Source organism: Microcaecilia unicolor, chromosome 10 (genome assembly GCF_901765095.1).
Source record: "Microcaecilia unicolor chromosome 10, aMicUni1.1, whole genome shotgun sequence".
Lineage (NCBI taxonomy): Eukaryota > Metazoa > Chordata > Amphibia > Gymnophiona > Siphonopidae > Microcaecilia > Microcaecilia unicolor.
In genome coordinates this window covers 172,723,065-172,750,448 of record NC_044040.1, presented here as the reverse complement: position 1 = coordinate 172,750,448, position 27,384 = coordinate 172,723,065, and the positions used below count along the sequence as shown (strand labels likewise).

Below are 27,384 nucleotides of genomic sequence, written 5' to 3'. Positions count from 1 at the left end.
CCTTCCTTTCCAAGTTACTTGAACACGCCGTTCACCGCCGCTGTCTTGATTCTCATCTCATGCTGTCCTTGACCACTCCAATCTGGCTTTGCCCTCTTTATTCAACTTAAACTGCACTTGCAAAAAGTTTCCAACGACCTGTTCCTGGCCAAATCCAAAGGACTCTATTCTATCCTCATTCTTCTCGATCTATCGCAGCTTTTTGACACTGTTGATCACAGCCTACTTCTTGATACATTGTCTTCATTTGGATTCCAGGGCTTGTTCTTTCCTGGTTTCCTCCTACCTCGTGCTTCGCATTTAGGTACACTCTGGTGGATCCTCTTCCACCTTCTATCCCTCTACCAATCGGTGTACCTCAGGGTTCTGTTCTCGGCCTCTCCTGTTATCCATATACACTTCTTCCTTGGCTCTCTGATATCATCCATGGCTTTTCAATACCATCTCTATGCTGACGACTCCCAATTTACCTCTCCACCCCCTGAAATCTCAACCACATCCAGTCCAAGGTTTCAGCCTGCCTGCTGACATACCTGGTCTGGATGTCCCAACGTCATCTGAAACTTAACATGGCCAAAACTGAGCTTCTCATCTTTCCCCCTAAGCCTACTCTCCTCTTCCCCTTTCTCTATTTCTGTGGATGGCACCCTCATTCTCCCTGTCTCATCAGCTCATAACCTTGGGGTCATCTTTGACTCCTCTCTCTCCTTCTCTGCTCATATTCAACAGATTGCCAAAACCTGTCGTTCTTTCTCATTACATTAGCAAATCCGTCCTCTGAGCACTCTACCAGACACTTATCCACACTCTTATCACCCTCTCGTCTTGATTATTGTAACCTGCTTCTCACCGGCCTCCCTCTTAGCCATCTCTCTCCTCTCAATCATCCAAAACTGCTGCGCAACTCATTTTCCGCCAAAGTCGCTATGCTCAACATTAGCCCCCTCCTTAAGTCACTTCACTGGCTCCCTATCCATTTCCGTATTCAGTTCAAGCTTCTCTTATTGACCTATAAGTGTATTCACTCTGCTGCTCCCCATACCTCTCTACTCTCGTCTCTCCCTATGCCCCCCCTCGGGTACTCCGTTCTGTAGATAAATCTATATTATCCGTCCCCTTCTCCTCTAATGCTAATTCTAGAATGTTCCTTTGTCTTGCTGCGCACCACGCCTGGAATAGACTTCCCGAACCTGTGCGTCTAGCCCCGTCTTTTGGCCGTTTCAAGTCCAAACTTAAAACCACTCTTTACCACTGCTTTTGATTCCTAACCTCTGCTCACTTGCACTGTTCTTTAACCTCACCTATTTATTCCCTTACACTTAATTGTTCTGTCTGTTTACATGTCTTATCTAGATTGTAAGCTCTTTGAGCAGGGACTGTCTTTTTGTGTATGGTGTACAGCACTGCATATGCCTTGTAGCGCTATAGAAATGATAAATAGTAGTAGTAGTAGTAACTCAGGGGTTCTCAACCCAGTCCTCAGGACACACCTAGCCGGCCAGGTTTTCAGGAGACCCACAATGAACATTGTACGACATTGATTTGCATAGAATGGAAGTAGGGTATGCAAATTTATCTCATGCATTTTCATTGTGGATATCCTTAAAATCTGATTGGCTAGGTGTGTCCCCAGGACTGGGTTGAGAACCCCTGTATTAACCGAATGTGGCTGCATTCAAGGAATGATTAGTGACACACAGGTTTGCTCTCTTCGAAGCAAATTCTAGTTGTGCTCTACTAGACCTAGACCATTTGTTAGTCCAAGGAGTAAAAAAAACTTCTTGAACATTTCTATTAAACTCATTTTTTTAAAAATTTTATTACAGAAGCCTGCTGGTCTCTAAACAGTAACATTTCGAATCTCTCATGCTTGGTATTTGAATATACTGTGACAAGATTGCAGCAGAAGACTAGGCCCTGGCTCAATTTTCTTGCTCAGAATACACATTTTGGCATGTTTTGGTGCTTTGACAAATGACTTTTTTTCCCCAAATCACTAATATAGATTTTATTTAATCTATAGTCCACAGTACATACAGGACTGGAGAAAATGTACTTGGATAAGTCAACAGAGTTAACACAAGCCATACAGGGTTTGTGATGAATTTCAGAAAGCAGAGCGATGCATAGAGGACCTCTCTTTCACTATATAGGGCAGCTGTGAGTTCTGATGTGCCCGTGTTTGTTCATTGCCAGGTCCAGATCAACTCGTTTTCCTTGTAAAAATATTTCCAGGCACCCAGTAAAATAAGATGATCCTGTAGTGGAATGGGTAAAAAGAATAAGTTAGTATTTAGAAAGATTTGAACAGGTTCCTCATCAAATTCTTATTACTTGAAAAAACAAAGGGACCCCTAATATAAGTACTCTAGTGGAACAGACTAGATGGTGGATTAAGGTACTGGGGTGGAGCGGATGGGGCAGTTGTCCAGATCCTTTACAATGTTAAATTAGGGGTGAAGATCAGAGAGTAGGTGGAACTCAGGACTGGGATACATAATCAGCTGGTGACTCAACAGTTAGGAAGGATAAGGTAGGTGTGGGGCGGAGGGGGCCTAAAGCAAGGCAAGTTCTAATTTGTAGTGTGGTGAGGGCAATACCTAAGTCAGCAGTAGAGGGATAACGGGAGCACTTTAAAACACAGCAGGTAAGGAGTCCTTCGCTGTGTGTGTGGTGCAGATGCACCAGCTACTTCTACCCCACACCCCTCCACGTCCACTGAAAAATCATAATGGTCTCTAAAATAATACAGCATATTAAACAGAGTTGTACTTCCAGAGCACTGCAAATACAAATATTTTAATACTTGGCTCCCAGTCAACCCTACCTCCGCAGTCACTATCTTACTGTAAAAGACGTCTTGTAGATAATTGAAACAACAAGTATATTATCTATCAGTTTTTTTTTATGTTGCCAGATGGCTAGCAGTCTTCAGATCTGCTGGCCTTTAATTTACTATTGAGTTACCAAACACGTTTGGAATATGTATTGTAGATATTAGCTGAACCTAATTGTTAGAGCAGCAGGCTGAGAACCAGGAGAGCAAAAGGGTTAAAACCCTACTTCCACTTTTTGAGATATTGCACAGTCACGTAAACCCTTCATTGTCTCAGGTATAAACTTGCCATGCTAGCGGCTGTCTTGCGCTAATGCCGACACAGCCCATTCACTTTGAATGGGCTGTGTTGGCACTGCCGAGCGGCTTAGTAAACAGGGGGGTTAGATTGTAAGCCCTCCAGGGACAGGAAAACACCTACTGTACCAGAATGTAAAACTCACTCTGAGATACTATTGAGACACGTGTGATCTAAATTCAAATCCAGAATCCAATCCCAGGCATTTAAGTAAAACGAAACACTACAAATGTCACTCAGGTCCTATAGATAGTGGTGTTATGACATGGTAAGACTGCACTAACTTCCAGGACAGTGGCGTTCCTGGCCTTGATGGCACCCGGGGCGGATCGCCGATGCGCCCCCCCCCCCGGGTGCAGCGCCCCCCCCCCCCCCCGGTAAATGACACCCCCCTCCGGCGAAATGACCCCCCCGGGTGCACGCCGCTGGGGGGGGGTGCTGCGGCACGCGCCTGCTCCAAGTTCGCTAACCGCTCATTCGCTGCAGCTCCCTCTGCCCCGGAACAGGAAGTAACCCCCCAGCGGCGTGCACCCGGGGTGGACCGCCCCACCTTGGTATGCCACTGTTCCAGGACTCGCACAACAAAGGCCTAAGAAAAGGCAGCATAGTAAATATTGCAATGGCCATTAGAACATCAATATACCTACTAGAAAACTAAACAAGCCAGATTAGTACAGATCGATTCTACATAGACATTCAATGCTAACAGAATACCTGTTCTGTTTCACAGAGACAGAACACAGATAGACCTTCACCAAGTATATAAGTAACCACAAACTAATAATAGAAATACATAGACAAAAATTAAACTGAACCCCCAAGAAGCTAGATGTTGCATGCAGAGAAAGAGAACAGTGATGTGTAAAATATAAAGGTACCAGATTTCAATTTTAAAAAACAGACATATTCCAAATCAGTACATTACAAATTATTAAATAAAAATCTGTATATTTCCAAAACTTATCTGTATTTTCCCACATTTTGAAGCCTTGGTATCTTCAGTAAAGTAACTTTTCTTCAGCTTTGAAGTGGATAAGTTTTGGAATCAAACCTATAAATGGCAAGTGACCGACTCACCTGCAAATGCGCAGTGGAGACTTCCCTCTCTGTCCCGCCCCTGCGTCAAGACGTGATGACGGGGGGAGGGGGCGGGACAGAGAGGGAAACTGCACGGAAGGGGAGGGAGGGAACCGCTGACGCCGCTACCGCTCCCCCCCCCCCCCCCGGAGTCGCCACCACCCCCCCTTCACCCGGCCCGGGCCCTCTCTTCGTTATTCAACTTACAACAGCGCCGAAACAGCAGCAAGCAGCTCAGCTTCAGCTCCCGTCGGCCTTCCTTCCCTGCCTGTGCCCCGCCCTCGCCGACGTGACGTCACACGAGGGCGAGGCACAGGCAGTGAAGGAAGGCCAACGGGAGCTGCTGCTTGCTGCTGTTTTGGCGCTGCTGTAAGTTGAATAACGAAGAGAGGGCCCGGGCCGGGTGAAAGGGGGGCGGGGGCGACTCCGGGGTGGGGGCGGCTACATGGGAGGTCTCAGAAGGAGGGGGGGCCTTGGAGCTGGGAGGGCTGGACCTGAAGGGGGCCTTCCAGCTGGCTGGGAAGAAGGCACGGGGGGGGGGGGGCACGGGGCCTTGGAACTGGGAGGGAGGGCAGGGGGGCCCTTACAGTTGTGAGGGAATGGGGCCCTTACAGTTGTGAGGGAGAGCAGGGGGCCTTGGAACTGGGAGGGAAGGGGGCCTTGGGAGCTGGGGGGGAGGGTCTTGCAGCTGGGAAGGGGGGAGGTCTGGAGCCTTGGAGCTGGGAGGGAGGGACAGAGGGGGCCTTGGAGCTGGCAGGGAAGGAGGATGGCAGGGGGCCTTGCAGCTGCAACGGGAGGGGGGCCTTGGGAAAAAAAAACATTCCAATACGTGCCCGTTTTAACGGGCTTAACGGCTAGTTATACATAGAGCTGTTCTGACAGTACAGCATTGAACAATTTGACAGCACTTCTTAAGATTCTGTGAACCCTGAAGCAGGTGACCTTTGCCAAAATACAGCTCTGAGTCAGGTCTGTTCAGTTGTAGTGCTTGATCAATAAACTTCCTTGTTTTGGATCCCCCTTTTGGCTTCTTGTGGATTTGCCATTGTCCTGCTCTACTTTCTTCCTATAGCTGCAATTTTAACATGGCAACTATCAGGGGCATTTCCAGCATTTGCTGTTACAGGTGCCTTGTTAAAATTTGCAGCCATCAAAGAAGCACTTAGGAAGGACTAGATTCTATATATGGTGCCTAAACGTTCAGAGCTAAAACTCAGTGCTAACTAAGCGTATTCTATAGTCTGTGCCTAGATTTAGGTGCCGATTATAGAACACGCTTAGTTGATATCTCAGCGCCTAAAACTATGCGCATCCATTTACACCAACGGAAATGTGGCGTAAATCCCGGCACATAGATTTATGTGCACTGGGTCATATTCTATAACTACATGCGTAAATTTCAGAACGCCCATGAAACGCCCATTTTGGTTTGAGACTCAACCTTTATTGCTCAATAAGCAATTTTTATAGGAGCAGAGTAAGAAATGTTCTGGTATTATCACCCTTTCAGCTTTAAAATTTACACATTTCCTGATCTGATTTTCTACAATATAAAAACGTTCTCCAAATTAAACTAAGGACTCTGAAGATGCACAAATTGAGTAATAGTGAAGTCACCTGGAATTCCCCCAATATAAAAGGTTGTGGTAGATTTGTTCCAGACACTTTTCAATGCCTTGAAGTCATTAAGATGAATGTTCCAAGTTGCTTTTATTGTTGGTGTGTTCAGTGTAAGATGAGAATTCAGTAACTTCAGCTTTGCAGACTGCCAGTTGCCCACACAGAAGTCATCAGGAAAATGCTTGGAAAATTGTTTATCAAACAAAGTGATTGTGAAAGCCTGAAAATGGATATAGATTTTATATTGAGATACAAAAAAACTTCACTATTGATAATGTGCCCTACCCTTTTTCTACCACCATGAAAATCTTGGGAATAACTATCGACCAATACCTATCATTTGAACCTCAGGTTTCTGTTGCAATTTCTAATGTTTTTAATTCTCTGTAGAGACAGAAAAGAAAGAACTCAGTCTTTTCAAACTTGCTTTTTTCGCTCTTTAGTGGTATCCAAATTTAATTACTGTAATGCTGTTTACTCAGTCCTAAAAGTCTCTCTTATCAACAAACGTCAACCAGCTCAGAATACAGAGGCTTGTCTCATATTAAAGCCCCTCGATCACCAAGTCAGCTCCTCTTAATTAAACTGCATTGGCTTCCAATAAATGTAAGAGTTACCTTTAAACTATGCGTACTTGTTTATCAAATTTTATTTGGTCTTTTACCTGGGTATTAATACTTGTTAGGATTACCTTTATGTAATGCTCATCCTATGTCAAGAGGCTATCTTCTCCTCCATTTTCCATATTGTAAACATTTTCATTACAGATCTATTCATGATGCAAACTTCACATACCAAGCTACTAGGAAATGGAATTCCCTATCAAAGTCACTCAGGTATGTTATTGACTACTTGTTATTGTTGAAAGCATTCTTATTTAATGAATTCCTCACCACTGTTGTTATTTCAAAATGAATCATCCTACTGCTTGGATGTTTTTACCTATTTTTTTAAATTGTCATTATAGTTCTCTTATTGTAATTTGCTTTAAAAGTTTGATGTAAGCTACATTGAACTCAAACGTGTTTGGGATAATGCGGGGTACAAATATCATCTCTCTATATAAAAGGCACCTCCAACGTTCTAAATTTGTAGTTGCTAGATCGCATGAGTGTCTGCCCCGCCCCTGCGTCACAACGTGATGACGTTGAGGGTGGAGCAATGACACTCAACAAATCGGATTGTCATTTGGTAATCTCTGTTTCCACTGCCCAATGCAGCCGTCATTCCCATACACTCAAAACCAACCAAAATCGGCGCTGGACCCCGTTCCCCCACCCACAGTCCCCCTCACCCACCCTCCCGCAGCCGCTCGCTCACCGTTCCACCGCCCTCCCTCTCCTCTCCGACTCCGGCCATGGTGCACGACGATTACTACACACGAGCAAGGAAGCCCATTGGTTAATCTCTGTTTCCACTCCCCAACACAGCCGTCATTCCCATACACTCAAAACCAACCACACAGATGTTGTTTTTTTTCTTCCAAGGAGACTCAGCAGCACAACGAGTCACTTTCTGTGCAGCACAGAGAAACGAGGAACGTCGCTGGAAGGACAAAACTATTTGAATGCCCATGCTCCTGCTCCAGGTATGTGCAGCCACACTAACAAACGACCACCCACACAAAACTAACCACTGACTCAACGTCTGCACCCCTTCGCCCCCACTAACCCACCCAAAATCTAAACGCAGACTTCCACACAACCAGAAAACCAGACAAATACAAATGGAGATAAAAACAGCAAGCAGGCAGGTTCCCAAGTGCTTACAGGACCTTCAAAAGACACTCCCCCCCAACCACAAGCAAACACAGCTATCCACAACACACATTAACGACTTCACAGGCAGGTACCCAAGTGCTTAAAGGAACTTCCTCCCCACCCCCCCCCCCCACCCCACCCCTCCCCCCCAAAAAAACACATCAAAACGCAGCCTTCCACAGAACAAGGAATGCTGACAAATACACATGCAGTTCAAATTTGCAAACACAGCTCACCAGAACACAGGCATATTAACGACTTGGCAGGCAGGTTCCCAAGTGCTTACAGGAGCTACCCCCCCCCCCCCCCCCCAACACACACAAAAAAGGAAAAACCAACCTTCCACACAAGCAACAAACACAAAAAAAAAAGAAACACACACACACACACATTCACTCTCTCTCACACACAGTCAATCTCACACATACTTACCCAAACATACACACTCCAAGGAAAACCTTGCTAGCGCCCGTTTCATTTGTGTCAGAAAAGGGCCTTTTTTACTAGGGGTAAAGGACAAAAGGGTTTTGTGTTTGGTTTCTTAATGCACAAAATTTTAATTTATTTGAAACCTTCCCATCTGTACATATGAATATCATGAAATCTACATTAAATATCACTAGAACAGCTTTAAAAATTATTCTACCTGGTAGAAACAGCAATTTTAAACTCTGTATTCTCCGAGGACAAGTAGGCTGCTTGTTCTCACTGATGGGTAACGTCCACGGCAGCTCCTCCAATCGGAAACTTCACTAGCAAAGGCCTTTGGTAGTCCTCGCGCGCCCATGCGCACCGCGCACGCGCGGCCGTCTTCCCGCCCGAACCGGCTCGTGTTCGTCAGTCTTCTTTTGTCCGCGCTCGGTACGGTCGTGTTTGCGCCATTCGCGCCCCTTAAGTTGACCCTCGCGCGTCTTTTTGACTTTTCGCTTCTTAAAAAAAAAAAAGGCATTTCGGAGAAAGGCCTTTTGGTCTTTTTCCCCTTCCCGTATTTCCAGTTTTTTGCCCCGTTAAGTTTTCTTTCGTTTTCGGGGTAGGCACTTTTGAGGCCTCTGGTCAAGTTTTTTCTCCCCCTCTTTTTGGTGCCTTACCGCAATTACGAGTTTTGATTTCACCGGCGTGATTTTTCCGCCCATGTCATCAAAGTCTCCCAGCGGCTTCCAGAAGTGCACCCAGTGCGCCCGGGTAATCTCGCTCACTGATAGGCACGCGTCGTGTCTTCAGTGTCTGGGGGCTGGGCACCGCCCGCAGGCCTGTAGTCTTTGCGCCCTTTTACAAAAAAGGACTCAGGTAGCGAGATTGGCCCAGTGGAACGTGTTGTTCTCGGGCTCTTTGTCGGCAACAGCACCGGGAGTATCGAATGCATCGACGTCGACAGCGTCAAGACCTCCGACCTCGGCGGCGACTGTATCGATTGCATCGAGGCATCGACCCTCTGCATCGTCGGTACCGAGACATCGGAAGGCTGCGTCGGCGGTACCGGGACCTCCACTAGTGCTGATGTCGTCGGACGGTGGTGCTTCGACTGGAGTGCAGGTGAGGGCTGTCCATTCCCCTGCTGGTGGCGGTGAGCCTTCGGGTGGGTCTCCCCCTACCCTGAGGGCTCCTGCAGTACAGCCCCCCTGAGACTGATCTTCTTCGGCCTCGGCCCCGAGGAAGCGACGGTTGGATTCTACGTCCTCCTCGTCAGTACCGGGAAGTTCCGGTGACATGCTTCGTTTGAAAAAGTCAAAGAAGCATCGACACCGGTCTCCTTCCCGCGTCGGTACCGAGAGCTCTGGGTCGCCGAGGGAGTCGGCACCCAGTAGGCATCGGCACCGGGAGGACCGCTCACCCTCTGTTCAGGAGGTGTCGATGCGCTCCACCTTGGACAGCCCGGAACAGCCTCCACGCCCGGAACAGACTCTGACTCCGACGCCTGCATCGGCTTCCATGTCTTTCTCCACAGCCGCCCTGCACGAGAGTCTCCGGGCCGTTCTCCCAGAGATCCTGGGAGAGCTGTTGCGCCCTTCCCCTCCGGTACTGGGGGTGCTTGCGCCACCGGTACCGTCGAGTGAGGCGCCGGCTGGCCCCTTGCCCGGGGTGAGGTCTCCGACATCGGTGCCGCTTGCGGTACCGACTGCGGTCGCCTCCCAGGAAGGCTCCCCGATGACATCGGCGGAGGGAGCTTCGCCGATGCTGGCGAGGGAGTCTACCTCTCGACGCTCACACCGTGGCCGTGTTTCCACGGAGTCAAGCCGGGCACGGCTTCACACACAGGTTCATGAACTTGTGTCTGATACCGATGGTGAGGCCTCGTGGGAGGAGGAGGAGGACATCAGGTATTTCTCTGACGAGGAGTCTGATGGCCTTCCTTCTGATCCCACTCCCTCCCCTGAAAGGCAGCTTTCTCCTCCCGAGAGTCTGTCTTTTGCGGCCTTTGTCCAGGAGATGTCTACGGCCATCCCCTTCCCGGTGGTTGTGGAGGACGAGCCCAGGGCTGAAATGTTTGAGCTCCTGGACTATCCTTCTCCACCTAAGGAAGCGTCCACAGTACCCATGCATCATGTCCTAAAAAAGACATTGCTGGCGAACTGGACCAAGCCTCTAAGTAATCCCCACATTCCCAAGAAGATCGAGTCCCAGTACCGGATCCATGGGGACCCAGAGCTGATGCGCACTCAGTTGCCTCATGACTCTGGAGTTGTGGATTTGGCCCTAAAGAAGGCTAAGAGTTCTAGAGAGCATGCTTCGGCGCCCCCGGGCAAAGACTCTAGAACCTTAGACTCCTTTGGGAGGAAGGCCTACCATTCCTCTATGCTCGTGGCCAAAATTCAGTCTTACCAGCTCTACACGAGCATACACATGCGGAACAATGTGCGGCAGTTGGCGGGCTTGGTGGACAAGCTCCCTCCTGAGCAAGCCAAGCCTTTTCAGGAGGTGGTCAGGCAGCTGAAGGCGTGCAGAAAATTTATGGCCAGAGGGGTATATGATACCTTTGATGTTGCGTCCAGGGCCGCTGCTCAAGGTGTGGTGATGCGCAGACTCTCATGGCTGCGTGCCTCCGACCAGGAGAATAGGATCCAGCAGCGGATTGCGGACTCGCCTTGCCGTGCGGACAATATTTTTGGAGAGAAGGTCGAACAGGTGGTAGAGCAGCTCCACCAGCGGGATACCGCTTTCGACAAGTTCTCCCGCCGCCAGCCTTCAGCTTCTACCTCCACAGGTAAACATTTTTATGGGGGAAGGAAGACTGTTCCCTACTCTTCTGGTAAGCGTAGGTACAATCCTCCTTCTCGACAGCCTGCGGCCCAGGCTAAGCCCCAGCGCACTCGCTCTCGTCAGCAGCGTGCGCCTCAGCAAGGCCCCTCGGCTCCCCAGCAAAAGCAAGGGGCGAGCTTTTGACTGGCTCCAGCAGAGCATAGCCGACATCAACGTGTCAGTGCCGGGCGATCTGCCGGTCGGAGGGAGGTTGAAAGTTTTTCACCAAAGGTGGCCTCTCATAACCTCCGATCAGTGGGTTCTTCAAATAGTCCGGCAAGGATACACCCTCAATTTGACCTCCAAACCTCCAAATTGTCCACCGGGAGCTCAGTCTTACAGCTTCCAGCACAAGCAGGTACTTGCAGAGGAACTCTCCGCCCTTCTCAGCGCCAATGCGGTTGAGCCCGTGCCATCCGGGCAAGAAGGGCTGGGATTCTATTCCAGGTACTTCCTTGTGGAAATGAAAACAGGGGGGATGCGTCCCATCCTAGACCTAAGGGCCCTGAACAAATATCTGGTCAAGGAAAAGTTCAGGATGCTTTCCCTGGGCACCCTTCTTCCCATGATTCAGGAAAACGATTGGCTATGCTCTCTGGACTTAAAGGACGCCTACATGCACATCCCGATACTGCCAGCTCACAGACAGTATCTCCGATTTCAGCTGGGCACACGTCACTTCCAGTACTGTGTGCTACCCTTTGGGCTCGCCTCTGCGCCCAGAGTGTTCACGAAGTGCTTGGCTGTAGTAGCAGCGGAGCTTCGCAGGCTGGGAGTACACGTGTTCCCCTATCTCGACGATTGGCTGGTGAAGAACACATCCGAGGCAGGAGCTCTACAGTCCATGCAGATGACTATTCGCCTCCAGGAGCTACTGGGGTTTGTGATAAATTATCCAAAGTCCCACCTTCTCCCAGTACAGAGACTCGAATTCATAGGAGCTCTGCTGGATTCTCGGACGGCTTGGGCCTATCTCCCAGAGACGAGAGCCAACAACTTGTTGTCCCTCATCTCGCGGGTGTGAGCGTCCCAGCAGATCACAGCTCGGCAGATGTTGAGATTGCTGGGCCACATGGCCTCCACAGTTCATGTGACTCCCATGGCCCGCCTTCACATGCGATCTGCTCAATGGACCCTAGCTTCCCAGTGGTTTCAAGCTGCTGGGGATCTAGAAGACGTGATCCACCTGTCCACGAGTTTTCTCAAATCCCTGTATTGGTGGAAAATTTGGTCCAATTTGACTCTGGGACGTCCTTTCCAAATTCCTCAGCCACAAAAAGTGCTGACTACGGATGCGTCTCTCCTGGGGTGGGGAGCTCATGTCGATGGGCTTCACACCCAGGGAAGCTAGTCCCTCCAGGAACGCGATCTGCAGATCAATCTTCTGGAGTTACGAGTGGTCTGGAACGCTCTGAAGGCTTTCAGAGATCGGCTGTCCCACCAAATTATCCAAATTCAGACAGACAACCAGGTTGCCATGTATTACATCAACAAGCAGGGGTGCACCGGATCTCGCCCCCTGTGTCAGGAAGCCGTCAGCATGTGGCTCTGGGCTCGCCATCATGGCATGGTGCTCCAAGCCACATATCTGGTAGGCGTAAACAACAGTCTGGCCGACAGGTTGAGCAGGATTATGCAACCTCACGAGTGGTCGCTCAACTCCAGAGTGGTGCGCCAGATCTTCCAAGTGTGGGGCACCCCCTTGGTAGATCTCTTCGCATCTCGAGCCAACCACAAGGTCCCTCAGTTCTGTTCCAGACTTCAGGCCCACGGTCGACTGGCATCGGATGCCTTCCTCCTGGACTGGGGGGAAGGTCTGCTGTATGCTTATCCTCCCATACCTCTGGTGGGGAAGACTTTGTTGAAACTCAAGCAAGACCGGGGCACCATGATTCTGATTGCTCCTTTTTGGCCGCATCAGATCTGGTTCCCTCTTCTTCTGGAGTTGTCCTCCGAAGAACCGTGGAGATTGGAGTGTTTTCCGACCCTCATCACACAGGACGAAGGGGCGCTTCTGCATCCCAGCCTCGGTCTCTGGCTCTCACGGCCTGGATGTTGAAAGCGTAGACTTTGCCTCTTTGGGCCCGTCCTCATTCCTGCCCTGCTGAACGTGAGCTGCACACGTTGGACTGCAAAAGAGCATTGGCCTTCTATCTGGAGCGGACACAGCCCAACAGACAGTCCCGCCCAATTGTTTGTTTCTTTTGTTCCCAACAGGAGGGGAGTGGCTGTGGGGAAATGCACCATATCCAATTGGCTAGCAGATTGCATTTCCTTCACTTACGCCCAGGCTGGGCTGGCTCTTGAGGGTCATGTCACGGCTCACAATGTCAGAGCCATGGCTGCGTCAGTGGCCCACTTGAAGTCAGCCACTATTGAAGAGATCTGCAAAGCTGCGACGTGGTCATCTGTCCACACATTCACATCTCATTACTGCCTGCAGCAGGATACCCGACGCAACAGTCAGTTCGGGCAGTCAGTGCTTCAGAATCTGTTCGGGGTTTAGAATCCCCTAGGCCCATGTTTATTCTGTTCCAGGCTACACTCAGTTAGCTGTTTAATTGTTAGGTCAATCTCAGTTATGTCCTCGCCGTTGCGAGGCCCAATTGACCATGTTTGTTGTTTTGAGTGAGCCTGGGGGCTAGGGATACCCCATCAGTGAGAACAAGCAGCCTGCTTGTCCTTGGAGAAAGCGAATGCTACATACCTGTAGAAGGTATTCTCCGAGGACAGCAGGCTGATTGTTCTCACAAACCCGCCCGCCTCCCCTTTGGAGTTGTGTCTTCCCTTGTTTTGTCTTGCTACATATGGGACTGACGAACACGAGCCGGTTCAGGCGGGAAGACGGCCGCGCATGCGCGGTGCGCATGGGCGCGCGAGGACTAGCAAAGGCCTTTGCTAGTGAAGTTTCCGATTGGAGGGGCTGCCGTGGACGTCACCCATCAGTGAGAACAATCAGTCTGCTGTTCTCGGAGAATACCTTCTACAGGTATGTAGCATTCGCTTTTTCAGATCATCCTCCTATATAATAAAATGCACCTCCAACATTCTGAAGCTGACTGCATGGCTGAGGCATTCCTGCTCTCTGTATCCATCTCCTGAATTGACATCACGTACTTCCGGGTTCCTCACAAGCAGAAGTGACCAACCACACAAGGTTTCTCGGCTTCAGAATGTTGGAGGTGCATTCTATTAAATAGGATTGGTCAGTTCCTTGAAGCAAAGCCAGAGCTCAGCATCTTGCACAGTAACGCTCAGACACCAGAGAGAGAGAGGGGGGGGGGGGGGGATGACACCAGAGAGAGGGAGGGAGGGGAGGCTGGCACCACAGAGGGGGGGAGGTATCTCTGTCACACACACACTCTCTCTCTCACAGTCAATGTCTTTCTTTCTTTCTTTCTCTTACTCTCACACACTGTCTCTCACACACTCTGTGTCTCACACTGTATCACATTCACTCTCTATGTGTCACACAGTCACTCACAAACTCTTTTGGTCTTATACACTCAGTCTCACAGAGAGTCTGTGTCTCATACACACTCTCTCTCTCTCTCGCACACACTATCTGTGTGAAACACACTCTCTCTCTCACAGTGTCTCACATACACACTTGCACACACTCATTCTCACAGACACACTCGCACCCAGACTCACACTCTCTCTCTCTCTCTCTCACACACACACACACACATTCACTCTCTCTCACACTCTCTCAAACATACACCCTCCAAGGAAAACCTTGCTAGCGCCCGTTTCATATGTGTCAGAAACGGGCCTTTTTTACTAGTAAATATATAAATGGAAGAATAGATTGTAATTTGCCAGAAAAAAAAACTATGTATGGCTCAGTGTGCTTGACTGATAAAGCCTCAATACCTGAAAATTTCATGCCTGACTGCATTTGATTTGTACCGATTTTTTCATAATTTCCTATTTGTTTCCAAGTCCATTATGATTGTGTAGATTGAGCTTTTTAGAGTGAAAGTGTTAAAATAAGAAGAAATTCTGAATCTACAGAATCATTGAGAACTAGGGTTTTAGCCCTGTAATTCAACTAGTGAACATTTAGAAACTTGTTATATCTTGGGGACTAAAGGATTTCAATCTCTACTTAGCTTCTAAATTGAATCCACCAGTTCACTGGATAAAAGTGACAGCCCCCTTCCCCAAAGATAAAGGAAGGGATTATTTTGCTGGAATATACCGCAGATAAACAGGAGGGCCAAGGTCACAAAATAGGAGTTTCAAAACTTCTGCAGTATGATGTGATTCCTCAGTGGATAACTAGGCAAAAGCCTTTACTCAGACTAGAGGGATTTGCAGAGGATAGGATATGCAAGTTCAAGTAGTTTATTATTTGACATACAATAAATCATAATGAAATGTTTAACTAGTTTACAATTGCTGACTTTCAATGCTAAATACCATGTATTTATTATTTACACTCAAGTAATAATATCAGTCTAAGCCAATAGTGAATACTACTTAGTAGAATGTATATTAAGTGAGAAGGCTGCAGGACTGTATTCCATAGGGAACGCAGACTCTCAACCAAAGCAAAAAAAAAAAGATAGGAGTGCACAATTGGGTTACAGATTCAAAATGAATAGAATACAATTGATAAAGTCAACTTTGTATACTTGTTTTTCTACTTTCCTGTTGGTTCCTGAAATTTTGGCTATGAAGGTCTCTCCAGCCTGAAGAAGTTAACTACAGCTGAAATTCCTGAGAGCTTAATTCATAAAAAGCTGAAGTAACTGAGCACTGAACCTAGTAGGAATGCAACCCATGGCAATGGAAACCCATCTCTGAAATAGGAAGGTCCGGCTACATTTTGCAGAGCAATGACCCCATGGGAGGAGAGTCCAGCAGTAGAGCCATAGCCCAAGCAAAGGCAAAGCTAAGCAGAAGTAGAACTAACAGCAGAGCAAGAGATAAGGACAAGCACTACAGACTCACCTGGGACTTCCAGCAGCCACCAATCCAGTTGCATTCCTGCCTGGTGGTAAAGCCACAGCCCTAGGAGAGGCAAAGCTAACCAGAGGTAAGAGTTAACCACAAAAGTAGAGCTGTGGGACCGGAGAGCAGAGCAGTGAAGTTACACAAGACCAAACATCAAAGACTGACCAGGTACTTCATGAAGTCACCACTCCAGTTGCATTTCTGCCTATGTAGCAGACTTGGGGTACAGTGGAAGGAGACTAGTGAGGATACCTAGTAAGGGGGCAGAGGGAATACTATATTGGGTTACTAACTTCACTGTCCAAATGGTTATCTGGTGCTTAGAGGAATGGATAAGAGATTCTTACATAGAATCATGATGGCAGATAAGGGCCAAATGACCCATCCAGTCTGTCCTTCCTCAAAAACCACTAGCTCCTCCTTTTCCTAAGGGATCCCACGAGCCTATCCCACGCTTTCTTAAATTCTGATAGTCTTTGTCTCCACGACCTCCAATGGGAAGCCATTCCACTCATCCACCACCCTTTCTGTGAAATAGTATTTTATTAGATTCTTCCTAAGCCTATTTCTTCTTAACTTCATCCTATGCCCTCTCATTCCAGAGTTTTCCTTCATTTGAAAAAGGCTTACCTCCTGTATATTAACGCCACAGAGGTATTTAGACATCTCTATCATATCCCCTCTCACCTTCCTGTCTTCCAGTTTATATATGTTGAGATTCTTGATATTATTTGAATGGTTATGCTTCAAGGAGTTTAATACTTCTGGTTAAGTATACTGTTCCTACTTGCTGTAAGGTATAGTTGAGTAAGTTAATACAATTTGTAAATGCAGCCAGCCAGCCAGCCTTGTTCAGTCACACTTGTTTTTTTCTGGGGAGAAGGGAGGGAAGAAAAATCCCACCAAGACCTTTCCTCTTAAAGTGCAGGTACCAGGCACCAAGCTTTCAGAGACCAATGGAGCTTGCCTGAATGGGACTACTTCCAGGTCAAATAAGGGAACAATGAAACCTGCCTAAGGGGACTCCTGTCAGGTGAACCCCAGACCCAGAGATTCCCACAAGGGGAAGCTACAATATATTTTTGTTGTGCTGGAAAATAGGTTATTTACAATTGCAGTTTTTATACGTTTGTAAGTAAATAAATAAATGTAATTGTCCATGAATATTTAAATTAATGGCTTTGTGAACTGCCATTTTTGTTAAATCGAACAACATTTGTGAAGCATTTACCTTTTTATGGCTGTCCATAGCAAATGAAAATGCCATGGTATTCTGTCCTTGTACAGCAAACAGAACTCCAGTGGCCAAGACAGGACGAAAGGAGACTTCTACTCTCAAACCCCACGGGGTAGCATCTTTTGGATCATCTTCATTTATTAAGAAAACTGCAAAAGTTCCCATGTAAAATATGGATTATACAAAGTAATTCTGCATAATTAAGTTTATCCTCCTCCCGCCCCTCCCAAGTCCAGCATCTCTTCCTTCCAACTCCGTTCTCTCCCATTCCCGCAGCCCTCAGTAGTACTTGGGCACCAGTGATTAATCAACCTTCTGCCGGCATCGGGGCTCTTCTTCGGCACGTTCTGCCTACTCTGAAGCAACTTCCTGTTTTCTGTATAGGGACTAGGACAGTGGTTCTCAACCTTTGAGTCAGGACACACCTCACAGACAGTGCACTCACGTGTGACGCACGGCATCCATGACCCTTAAAGATCTTTGGACTGACACAGTAGAGCAATTCTTATGAATTAAAAATGCTCTGCAGCTACAAAAATCCTACCTCCCCCAAACAGCTGCAGATCAGAACAAGGACATTTCTCAATAGAAGTTATTATACAAAAGCTAACATATTCCAGTTAATAAATTCAAAATAAAACATTTTTTCCTACCTTTATTATCTGGGCATTTTATTTTTCAATCCCGTTGGTGCCCCCTTTTACTTTCCTGTCTTCTCCAACTTCTGCTGTCCATTTCTAATTTTTTTCTATCTCCTCCTGTCTTTTCCATTCCCTCTACATCTGTCTGAAATATCAATCTTTTAGTAGTTTCCTTGCTTGCTTTCTTTCTTTTCTGCCTCTCTCCACTCAGATGTCATCCTCATGTTCTCCCATCTCCTTTTTAATTTTCACCTATTAAACTTTCCATTTTCTTCTCTTACCTCTTAACTCTCATTCCCCTCCCCCCCACTGCCTCCTATTTCCTTCTGTCTTTCATCCATTTCCCATTATAAAATTTCTACCCCCTGCATTCACTATCCTCCTCTCACTCATCTCTTTGACAACCCCCCATAGCTTCTCTATCCCCTGTCTCCCCCCCACCATGAAGCATCCTCTCTCTCCCCTGTCCCCCCCCCCCCCCCCCCCCCCCCAATATTGAATAATCTTCTTTCCCGGAGGACACCAGAAGTGAATATCATGCTAAGCACCACTTGCAGCTGTGATGCAGGGAAGGAGCACAGCTCTGAAGAAATAGAGTGGTGCTACTTGTGAGGAAGCCTTTTTGGCCTTGTGCTTCCTGCCGCTGAAGCTGCTGCCCTTTCAGTGCTGCTGCCCTGACATTCAGCCTGCTGGGGTTTGTGCGGACATTTCATAGCCACTACCTTGCAACACACTTCCTGAATGTTCACTGGACTAAAAGGGAGCTGATGTGTGGGGTAGGTAAAAGCAAGGCTACTTTTATCTATTGTCGAAAAGGGCATCTGCCTAGGGCTCAGCTTAAAAGGGGGCCCATGGGTAAGAGGCCCACTTTAATCCAGCATCTTCTTCCCCGCCTCTCTCCTCTCCAGTAGCTTCCCCTCCCCCCTTTTGCACTTTGAAAAGAGAACACAGCAGAGATGCTGGACTGGAAGAGTTTAGGGTTATTCCCTCACCCTTAATTATCTTGTCTGTCTGTATTTTTAGATTGTAAACTCTATTCAGCAGGGACTGTTTCTGTGTCAGGTGTCCAGCGCAGTGTGCGTCTGGTAGCGCTATACAAATGCTAATAATAATAATATTATTTTTAAATATACTGCTTTTTGTGGGCAATGGCACAGCAGTACATAATAAAACATGAAAAGTTGAAAGGAACTACAATATTACTAGGAAAAATAAGAAGGTAAAGAAAAGACAAGTAGTGGGAGAGGGGGGAGTGGAGAGGCTGGACCAGAAGGGGAGAGGAGGGAGGGGAGTCGAACAAAAGATAGAAATGCAGGACTGGAAGGGGAAAGTGACAGTGTGTTGGGAGGGAGAGAGAATGAAAAGGAAGAAGTAAACCCATGAAAAAGATGGAGAAAATGTGAATAAAATAATGGAAGAGGATGAGAATTCATGGGAAGAGGAATGGAAGGAGCTCAGGATAGAAAAATTGGACAGGAGAAAGGGGTAGAAACATACAGAGAAGAAAAAGTATTAAAATATCCAATGGTGAAGGCACAAGAAAAAGAGAGCTGAAACAAATAAAAAGGAAGACACCAGAGAGAAAAAAACAAAAGGAGCAGATGAGTCCAGAGAGGGAGAAAGATGTTGAACAATAAAACAAAGCCAGTTTGGCATAAAATATCTTGGGACCCCGCTTCAAAGTTTCACAACCTGAATATATTAACCATTTGGGAGGGGCAATCCTATAACCAAGCATCTTGAAATAGGTACTGTTGTTGCATTTGTAAGGAACCTATTATACAAAGGAATGTAGCACCTTTCCCGTATAGATACTGATGTATACTTAAGTAATAGGTGAGATACGTACCAGTAACTTAGGTGTGAGCACTTTCATCAGCCACAGAGCTGGTATAAGTGCAGGCATCTAAGTTCCACACATATGCGTGTAACTATGCCCTACTAAGACTCCACCTACTTCTATGTCCCCTCACAAATATGCACTATTGGAGACTGGCAGATGTTTCTAGAATAGTGCATAGGCATTATGCTGGCACGTACATTTGTATTTGCGCACATCCGTATGCTTATGCTAGTATCTAAACATTTACTCACATACTACATGTATAAATGTCAGTGCCTAAGTCATAGAACTGCCAGGTAAAGTTTACATGTTGAACAGCTGGATTTTGTCAGTTGATTTGGCTTGTTCATTACATGATTCTCTTATGTGGGACATATCCAGTCTAATACTTTGGTACTCAACCCTAAATATTTTCTATTAAGGAACTTAAAGAATGTACGTTTAAGATATATTCATTTTCATTAATTATAATTTTTATGATGAAAAGTTGTATCGGGAGAGTCCCTGTCCTGCCCCACCATCCCAGATTTGCAAACCAGAAATATGGTAACCTTACTACAGGAATTCAACATCATCTCCTGCTGCCAAAGGGACAATCTAAGAGATGCTGGCCCTGTGGAAGTAGGAAAGGACATCTGATTAAATGCTTCTCCTGCTGCTAGTGTGGGGAACATGGCGAGGATGATCAGGAGGGTAGAAAAAGGCTAAAATTAACCTGGTCAGATTAAGAAGGGGTTCAGGTGATTCAGGCTTGATCCAATGACTTATACTGGGATTAGGGTTACCATACGTCCGGGTTTACCCGGACATGTCCTCTTTTTGAGGGCATGTCCGGGCAACCGGGCGGTTTTTGCCAATCTGCCCGTTTGTCCGGATTTCTGGACAAACGGGCAGGCTGGTATATCCATATACTGTACAAGCTAGCATGTTTGAAAATGTAAGCGTGTTTAAATACAAAGAAAAATACTACCAACAAAGAACGACGACGCAGGTGCAGCAGATGCAGATCATAGGTTTGTTTGCCTTGATTTGAGTGTACGCAGATCGCAGAACGACGAGCGGGTAAGGGGAAACAGTGGCTTCAAGGTTTTGACGTCATGCCACCTCTTCTCAATCAAACCTCCTTGAGAAAAGCTCAGCAGCCATTCTCCCGCCCATTTCCATAGCAGCCCAACCCCAATCTCCCTCTCTTAGCTCTCTCCCTATCCTTATCAGAGGGCAGACCCTTGTACTACTAATCCAGCCCTTGGAACCATTCTGACCAATCAGCACTAAAAGAGGTAGGGCCAAGAAGACAAGATTCTCTATTTTAGCACAAAAGCTCCGCCCCTTCCATTCTGATGTCATCAGTCTGTGCAAACGAAGAGATCGAGCAGAGTCTTTTCTTTCTCCAAAGACAAGCAGGCTGATATTCTCACAAGTGGGTGACGCCACGTCGGCCCCGGAGGATTTTAAAGCAAAATCTCAAAATCTCTTTACGGCGTTCCGTCGCGCGAGCGATCGTACTGCGCATGTGCGCACACCTATTCCCGCTCGCCGAGCGGACACGCCCCTCAGTTTTTCTTTTTCCGCGTCTGAGGAGACACGGAGTTCGTTAGGGCTTCGTGTTTTCTTCAGGTCTTCGGAGTAAATCTCTTTTTTATTTTTTCATTTTATGGCAGGCTCATTGTGGCTTATATATACAGGTATTTTTTGTACCTGAGGCAAGAAAAAATTTAAGTAATTGCCAGAGTCACAAGGGGCTGTGCCTCAACGAAGCTTATAGGCTTCTCTTTTTCTTTTTTCTTGAAAGTGCTGGTATATTGTTATCTGTGGGCTCTCTCTAGCCAGCAAATAAAACAAGCCCACATTTTTTGATCCATTTATTAAAACTTAAACAAATTGCTCTCGAGAGCTGTGAGAGCCTGCTTCAGCACACTACTGTCTTTAAGCCTCACAAGTGGTGAAGGTGTATGTCACATAAGCAGGTACATCCCTGGTCAGCCACTGAATGGGCAGCCTGGTGACACAATATCAGTGGTGTAACCTTTGAAGTGAGTCTCCACCCGTCTCGGCGTCTCCTGCTCTGCAGGTCATTCGGACGCATCGGCGGAAGTGTCTTGGGCCGGATCATCTCCCTGTGAAGCGCAAGTAGTGTCTCAAAGTACCGAGACGTATTCTACTCTGCCAGGGATGCCCAAAGGACCGGATCATCTCCCTGTGAAGCGCAAGTAGTGTCTCAAAGTACCGAGACGTATTCTACTCTGCCAGGGATGCCCAAAGGACCGGATCATCTCCCTGTGAAGCGCAAGTAGTGTCTCAAAGACGAGACTTATGCTACTTGCCAGGGAGTCCAACAGAGACCGATGCACGCTGGGTATAGTTATGCATCAAGTAGGTCTCCACCTGCCTCGGCGCCTCCTGCTTGGCAGGTCATTCGGGCGCATCAGCGGGTGTCGGTACCATCGGTGCCCAGAGCTTTGCTCCCTCTGTTATGGAGGTATTTGGGCTTCAGACATCAGTCGGTGCCGAGAGCGTTGCTCCCTCTATTATGGAGGTATCCTGGCATTGGACGTCGATACACCGCATCGGTACCGGGCATCATCGGTACCGTCGGTACCGAGTATCATCGGTACCGGGTGTCATGGGTACCGTCGGTACCGAGTATCATCGGTACCATGTGTGCCGTCGGTACCGAGTATCATCGGTACCATGGGTGCCGTCGGTACCGGGCATCATCGGTACCGTCGGTACCGAGTATCATCGGTACCGGGTGTCATGGGTACCGTCGGTACCGAGTATCATCGGTACCGGGTGTCATGGGTACCGTCGGTGCCGAGTATACCGTCGGTACCGAGTATCATCGGTACCGGGTGTCGTGGGTACCGTCGGTACCGAGTATCATCGGTACCATGGGTGCCGTCGGTGCCGAATGTCACCGGTGCGTCGGTACCGAGGAGTATCGGTACCGGGAACATTGGTACCATGGTCGGTGCCATGGGTCCCGTCGGTGCCGGTACCATCGGTACCATGGATTCCGTCGGCACCGAGTATCATCGGTACCATGGGTACCATCGGTGCCGAGTGTCTTCGGTGCATGGGCACCGTCGGCACCAGGTATCATGGGCACCATCGATCACAGGTATCATCGCCCATCGGTACCGAGTATCACGAGTACCATCGGTGTCGGGTATCGTCGGAACCATGGATAGGTATCATGCATACCGTCGGTACATGAGTATCGTCGATACCAAATATCATGACCAGGTACCATCGGTGCCATGGCTGCCATTGGTACCAGGTGTCTTGAGCACCGTCGATACCATGTGTACCATAGGTACCGTCGGTGCTGTTGGTGCCGAATATCATGGGTACCATCGGTACCACATGTCAAGGGTCCCTTCGGTACTAGGTCGGTACCAAGTACCATGGGTTCCATGGGTACCGGGGGTCATCGGTACCATGTGTATCATCGGCACCGTCGGTGCCATGAGTACTATCAGTATCATCGGTCACATCTCTGTTATGGAAGTCATCTGGCAGTCTGGTTTCGATTCCCTTGCATTGCCAGATGTTGTCCTTGGCTTCGAGACCATGGGTACCATTGGATGCCATGGATGCTACCGCCTCCCGCGGCATCTAGCTTTTCAACTGGTCTCCTTCACCGATGCTACCTCTGGTATGGGTGTTCGCTCGTAGAACTTACCGCGCCTCCATACCTTGGCTTCCAGGCCCAGAAATGCATGTTAAGAACAGCCATTTTGCTATAGGAGAACATATTTTTCCATAGCTGTTCTGTAGAATTGTATGTATGACAGTTGCTCTATACTGGTCAATGTTTGCATCTGAGCTGCTCTGTTTGAGTAGTTGGCTCAGTTCAATGATGGTTCATCTGATGAACATGAAGGTCATGGGGGTTTCTCCGCTGAGAATCCTCTAGCTCCTCTATTTGTCTTGACACATTACAATGGAGATTGTCAATCAGCCCAGATGCTCGAGGTCCTGGACTACCATCTTCAATTTAGAACTGATAGCAGTTCTAAGAACTTGCTTCGGCGCCCCCGAGGCCAGAGCATACTTCCTTAGCCTCCTTTGGAGAATGGCGTACCAGGCTGGCATGATCGCGTCCAAGACCAAGTCCTGCCAGATCTTTATGAGTATTCCCACCGGAGTAGGCTACATCTTTTTTCCAAGTGTCGCAAGTTCCTGTCCAATGGCGTTTTCATCACTTGTATTGTAACACCTAGATTTTTGCTCTAGGTATGGTGATGCGCAGACTCTCATGACTGTGTGCCTCTCACCTGGAGGAGGAGACTCAGCAGAAAATTGCTGATATGCTGTGCATACACTTCCTCATCTCGGAACTTCTTTAAAGAGATCAGCACGCTCGTTCTAGTCAGCGGCGTGCACCTAATCAGGCTCCTACAGCTATTCCACAGGAACCAGAGAGGGGTTTTGGAGTGGCTCCAATTCAGCATAGCCACTGTATATAAAAAACAACAAATGTCCGTACCGGCCAATCTGCCTGTCGGGGGGAAGTTCAAATTTTCTCCACCACAGGTGACTTCTATATCCTCCAACCGGGGGGTTTTTTCAAATAGTCCGGTTAGGATACATTCTCAATCTAGAATCAAACCCTCCACATTGTTCATTGGAAGTTTAATCCTTTAGCTTCCATCAACAGTGAGTACTTGCAGAGGAACTCTCTGCCTTTCTCAGTACCAATGCAGTCGAGCCTGTTCCACAAGGGTAAGAAGGATTGAGTTTCTATCCCAGGTCCTTCCTTGTGGGTTCCGTCCCATCATAGACATAAGGGGCCTCAACAGATTTCGTTCAGGATTATTTCCCTGGGCATCCTTCTTCCCATTCTTCAGGAAGACGAATGGTTATGCTCTCTGGACTTACAAGATTCTTCTACTCACTTTGCGTCCAGAGTATGTTTTTCCTAGTGCCTAGCTGTTGTTGCAGCGTATCTTCATGGACTGGGAGTGCAAGTGTTCCCTTAACACGTTGATTGCCCGTCTCAACAGATTACAGCACAGTAATATTGAGACTTCTAGACACATGGCTTCCACAGTTCACGTCACTCCCTTGACACTTTTGCACATCTAGAGGATGTAACCCAACTGTTCGCCAGTCTTTGGAATTCCCCTCAGAGGTGGTTAATTCTCTCCATTTTGATTCTGAGGTGTCCAGTCCACCTTACTCAGTCAAAGCTGCTGACGAAGGTTGCATCCCTCCTGGCTATCCAACCTAATTATTTTAATCAACCACACAATCGGGTTGTGATGTACTCGATAACAAAGGAGTACTGGATCTTGTCCTCTGAGTCAAGATACCATGCAGATGTAGCGGTGGGCTCGCCAACGCGGCTTGTTTTCTCCAAGCCATTTTTCTAATTGGCGTAAACAGCAGTCTGGCCGACAGGCTGAGCAACTTAGTTCAATCACAAAGTCCCTCAGTTCTGTTCCAGGCTGCAGGTTCACGGCAGACTACCTTCGGATGCCTTTCTCCTTCTTTGGAGGACAAGTTTTCTGTATGCGTATCCTACCATACATCTGGTGGAAAAGACTTTGCTGATTCTCAGGCAAGATTGTGGAGCCATGATTCTGATTGCTCCTTTCTAGCTACGTCAGATACGATTCCCTCTTCTTCTGGAGTTGGAATGTTTTCCAGCTCTCATTACACAGAACGAGGGGGCACTTCTACATCCCAACCTCCAATCTATGGCTCACACGGTCTGGATGTTGAGAGTGTAGGTTTCGTTGACTTTTCCAGAAGAGTGTCTCCCGACTCTTGCCTGCTTCCAGAAAAAGATTTCACAAAGAGGTGTTATTCTTTTCATGGAAGAGGTTTGCCGTCTGGTGTGACAGCGAGGCCCTAGATCCTGCCTCTAGTCTCTTACAGACCTTGCTTGAGTTCTTTCTACACCTGTCTGAATCTGGTCTCAAGACCAACTCGGTCAGTATTCATCTTCGTGCAATAAGAGCTTATCATCAACGTGTAAAGGTCAGCCTTTAGCTGTCCACTTCATGACGTTTACTTCTCCCACAGTATTGAGAGAATTCCTTGTATGTGTCTAAGGGGGATTATTTCTGTTGGGCTTAGCACCCCCAATAATTTTTACAGTTGGCTCTTATGCTTCGGTCAGAGTCCCTATCAATCCTTATTCAGTATCTTGGGGTCTCAATGTCATTTTCATCCAGCTGCTGCAAGCTCAATTCGGGCCACTGGATTCCTGTCATCTGGACCTGGAAGGTCATTTTCCTTGGTGGCTGTTCCTTCAACTCGAAAGGTCGGTGAGCTTCAGACTCTAGTAGCTCAAGCTCCTTACCTTACTTCTCATCTTAACAGAGTAGTTCTCCGCATGCAGCCAAGGTTCTTACTGGCGCTGGTATCAGAGTACCATCTGATCCAGTCAACTGTCTTGCCAACATGCTTTCTCCCTCTTCTTACAAGCCCTGGCGAAAGCAAGCTGCGCACTTTTTGCGTGGAGCAGACGAGCTCCCTCGGAAGGTCCGCCCAGTTGTTTATTTCTTTTAATGCCAGTTGCTGTCGGAAACCGCATCATTTCTTCTTAACTGGCAGATTGCATCTCCTTCATTTTTGTCCAAGCTGGACTGACTCTAAAAGGCCATGTCACGGCTCACAAAATTAGAGCCATGGCTGAATCGGTGACTAATCTAAAATCAGTCACTATTGAAGGGATCTACAAAGCTGTGGCGTGGTCATCAGTCCACACATTCACATCTCACTACTGCCTTCAGCAGAATAGCCGACGCGTCAGTCGGTTTTTGGGCAGTCGGGGCTGCAGAACTTCTTTGGGGTTTAGAATCCAACTCCAACCCTCCTAAGCCCATGTTTGTTCTGTTCCAGGCTACACTCATTTAGATATTTCAGGTCAATGTTTATTCTGGCCTCGCCGTTGCGAGACTCTATTGACCACTGTTTGTTGTGTAAGCCTGAAAGCTTGGGATACCCCACTTGTGAGAATATCAGCCTGCTTGTCTTTGGAGAAAGAGTAGTTACTTACCTGTAACAGGTGTTCTCCGAAGACAGCAGGCTGCATATTCTCACAAACCCTCCCACCTTCCCCTTTTGGAGTTGTCTCCTCCATCTTTTGGATATAACTGAGGGGCGTGTCCGCTCGGCGAGCGGGAATAGGTGTGCGCACATGCGCAGTACGATCGCTCGCGCGACGGAACGCCGTAAAGAGATTTTGAGATTTTGCTTTAAAATCCTCCGGGGCCGACGTGGCGTCACCCACTTGTGAGAATATGCAGCCTGCTGTCTTCGGAGAACACCTGTTACAGGTAAGTAACTACTCTTTTTCTGCTCTTAATTTACAGATTAAAACTTCCATCAGCAAATCTCAGCTTCTGCCCTTTTGTCCCTTCTCCCATTCAGCTTCTCTCCCCATTTATTTCGAATCCTGCAAAAGCAGAGGGGGAAATGCCTGCAGGAACTTCTGCTCAGGTAGGGGGATTGTCCCCAACTTCTTCTTATTTTGGTGCAAACACTGCTGGGCAGACTTGGGTCTAGAGAATGGTACTTTGGGACCCTCCTGAGGGGATGGAGAGAACCCAGGGGTCCTATAACGGGAGATTAGATGTTGTGTGTCACTAAGGTGAGTAATTGGGAGACTTTTGTGGAGTCTGGGATTGAGGGAGAGAATGGCTGGGAATGGTGGAAGAGGGGTTGAATATGGGGAAATACTCCAGCATATATATTTCCCCGCCATGTTCAACCCCTGGATAAAAGCCAGGATCAGCAGCCATTCATGGATACCCAAAGAAGACTCCACTGTACACTGATTGGGCTCATATGCTTGGGTATCAATGAATAGCTGCTGATCCTGTACTGATTGTGTGATTTTCATAAAAAACACTTAAAT

At 47.6% G+C, this 27,384-nt stretch overlaps 1 protein-coding gene across 1 annotated transcript in view; it reads right to left on the bottom strand.

The window, feature by feature from the left end:
- Positions 1 to 1,993: 1,993 nt before the first annotated feature.
- LOC115478861 (vitamin K-dependent protein S-like) overlaps positions 1,994 to 27,384 on the bottom strand; it is a 50,403-nt gene continuing 25,012 nt past the window's right edge. The window contains exons 6-8 of the mRNA XM_030216490.1: positions 17,022 to 17,176; positions 5,829 to 6,051; positions 1,994 to 2,258 (exon numbers count right to left, since the gene is read on the bottom strand). Coding sequence (XP_030072350.1) covers positions 2,146 to 2,258; positions 5,829 to 6,051; positions 17,022 to 17,176 — 491 coding nt within the window. The 3' untranslated portion in view covers positions 1,994 to 2,145. The remainder of the gene's footprint in view (positions 2,259 to 5,828; positions 6,052 to 17,021; positions 17,177 to 27,384) is intronic.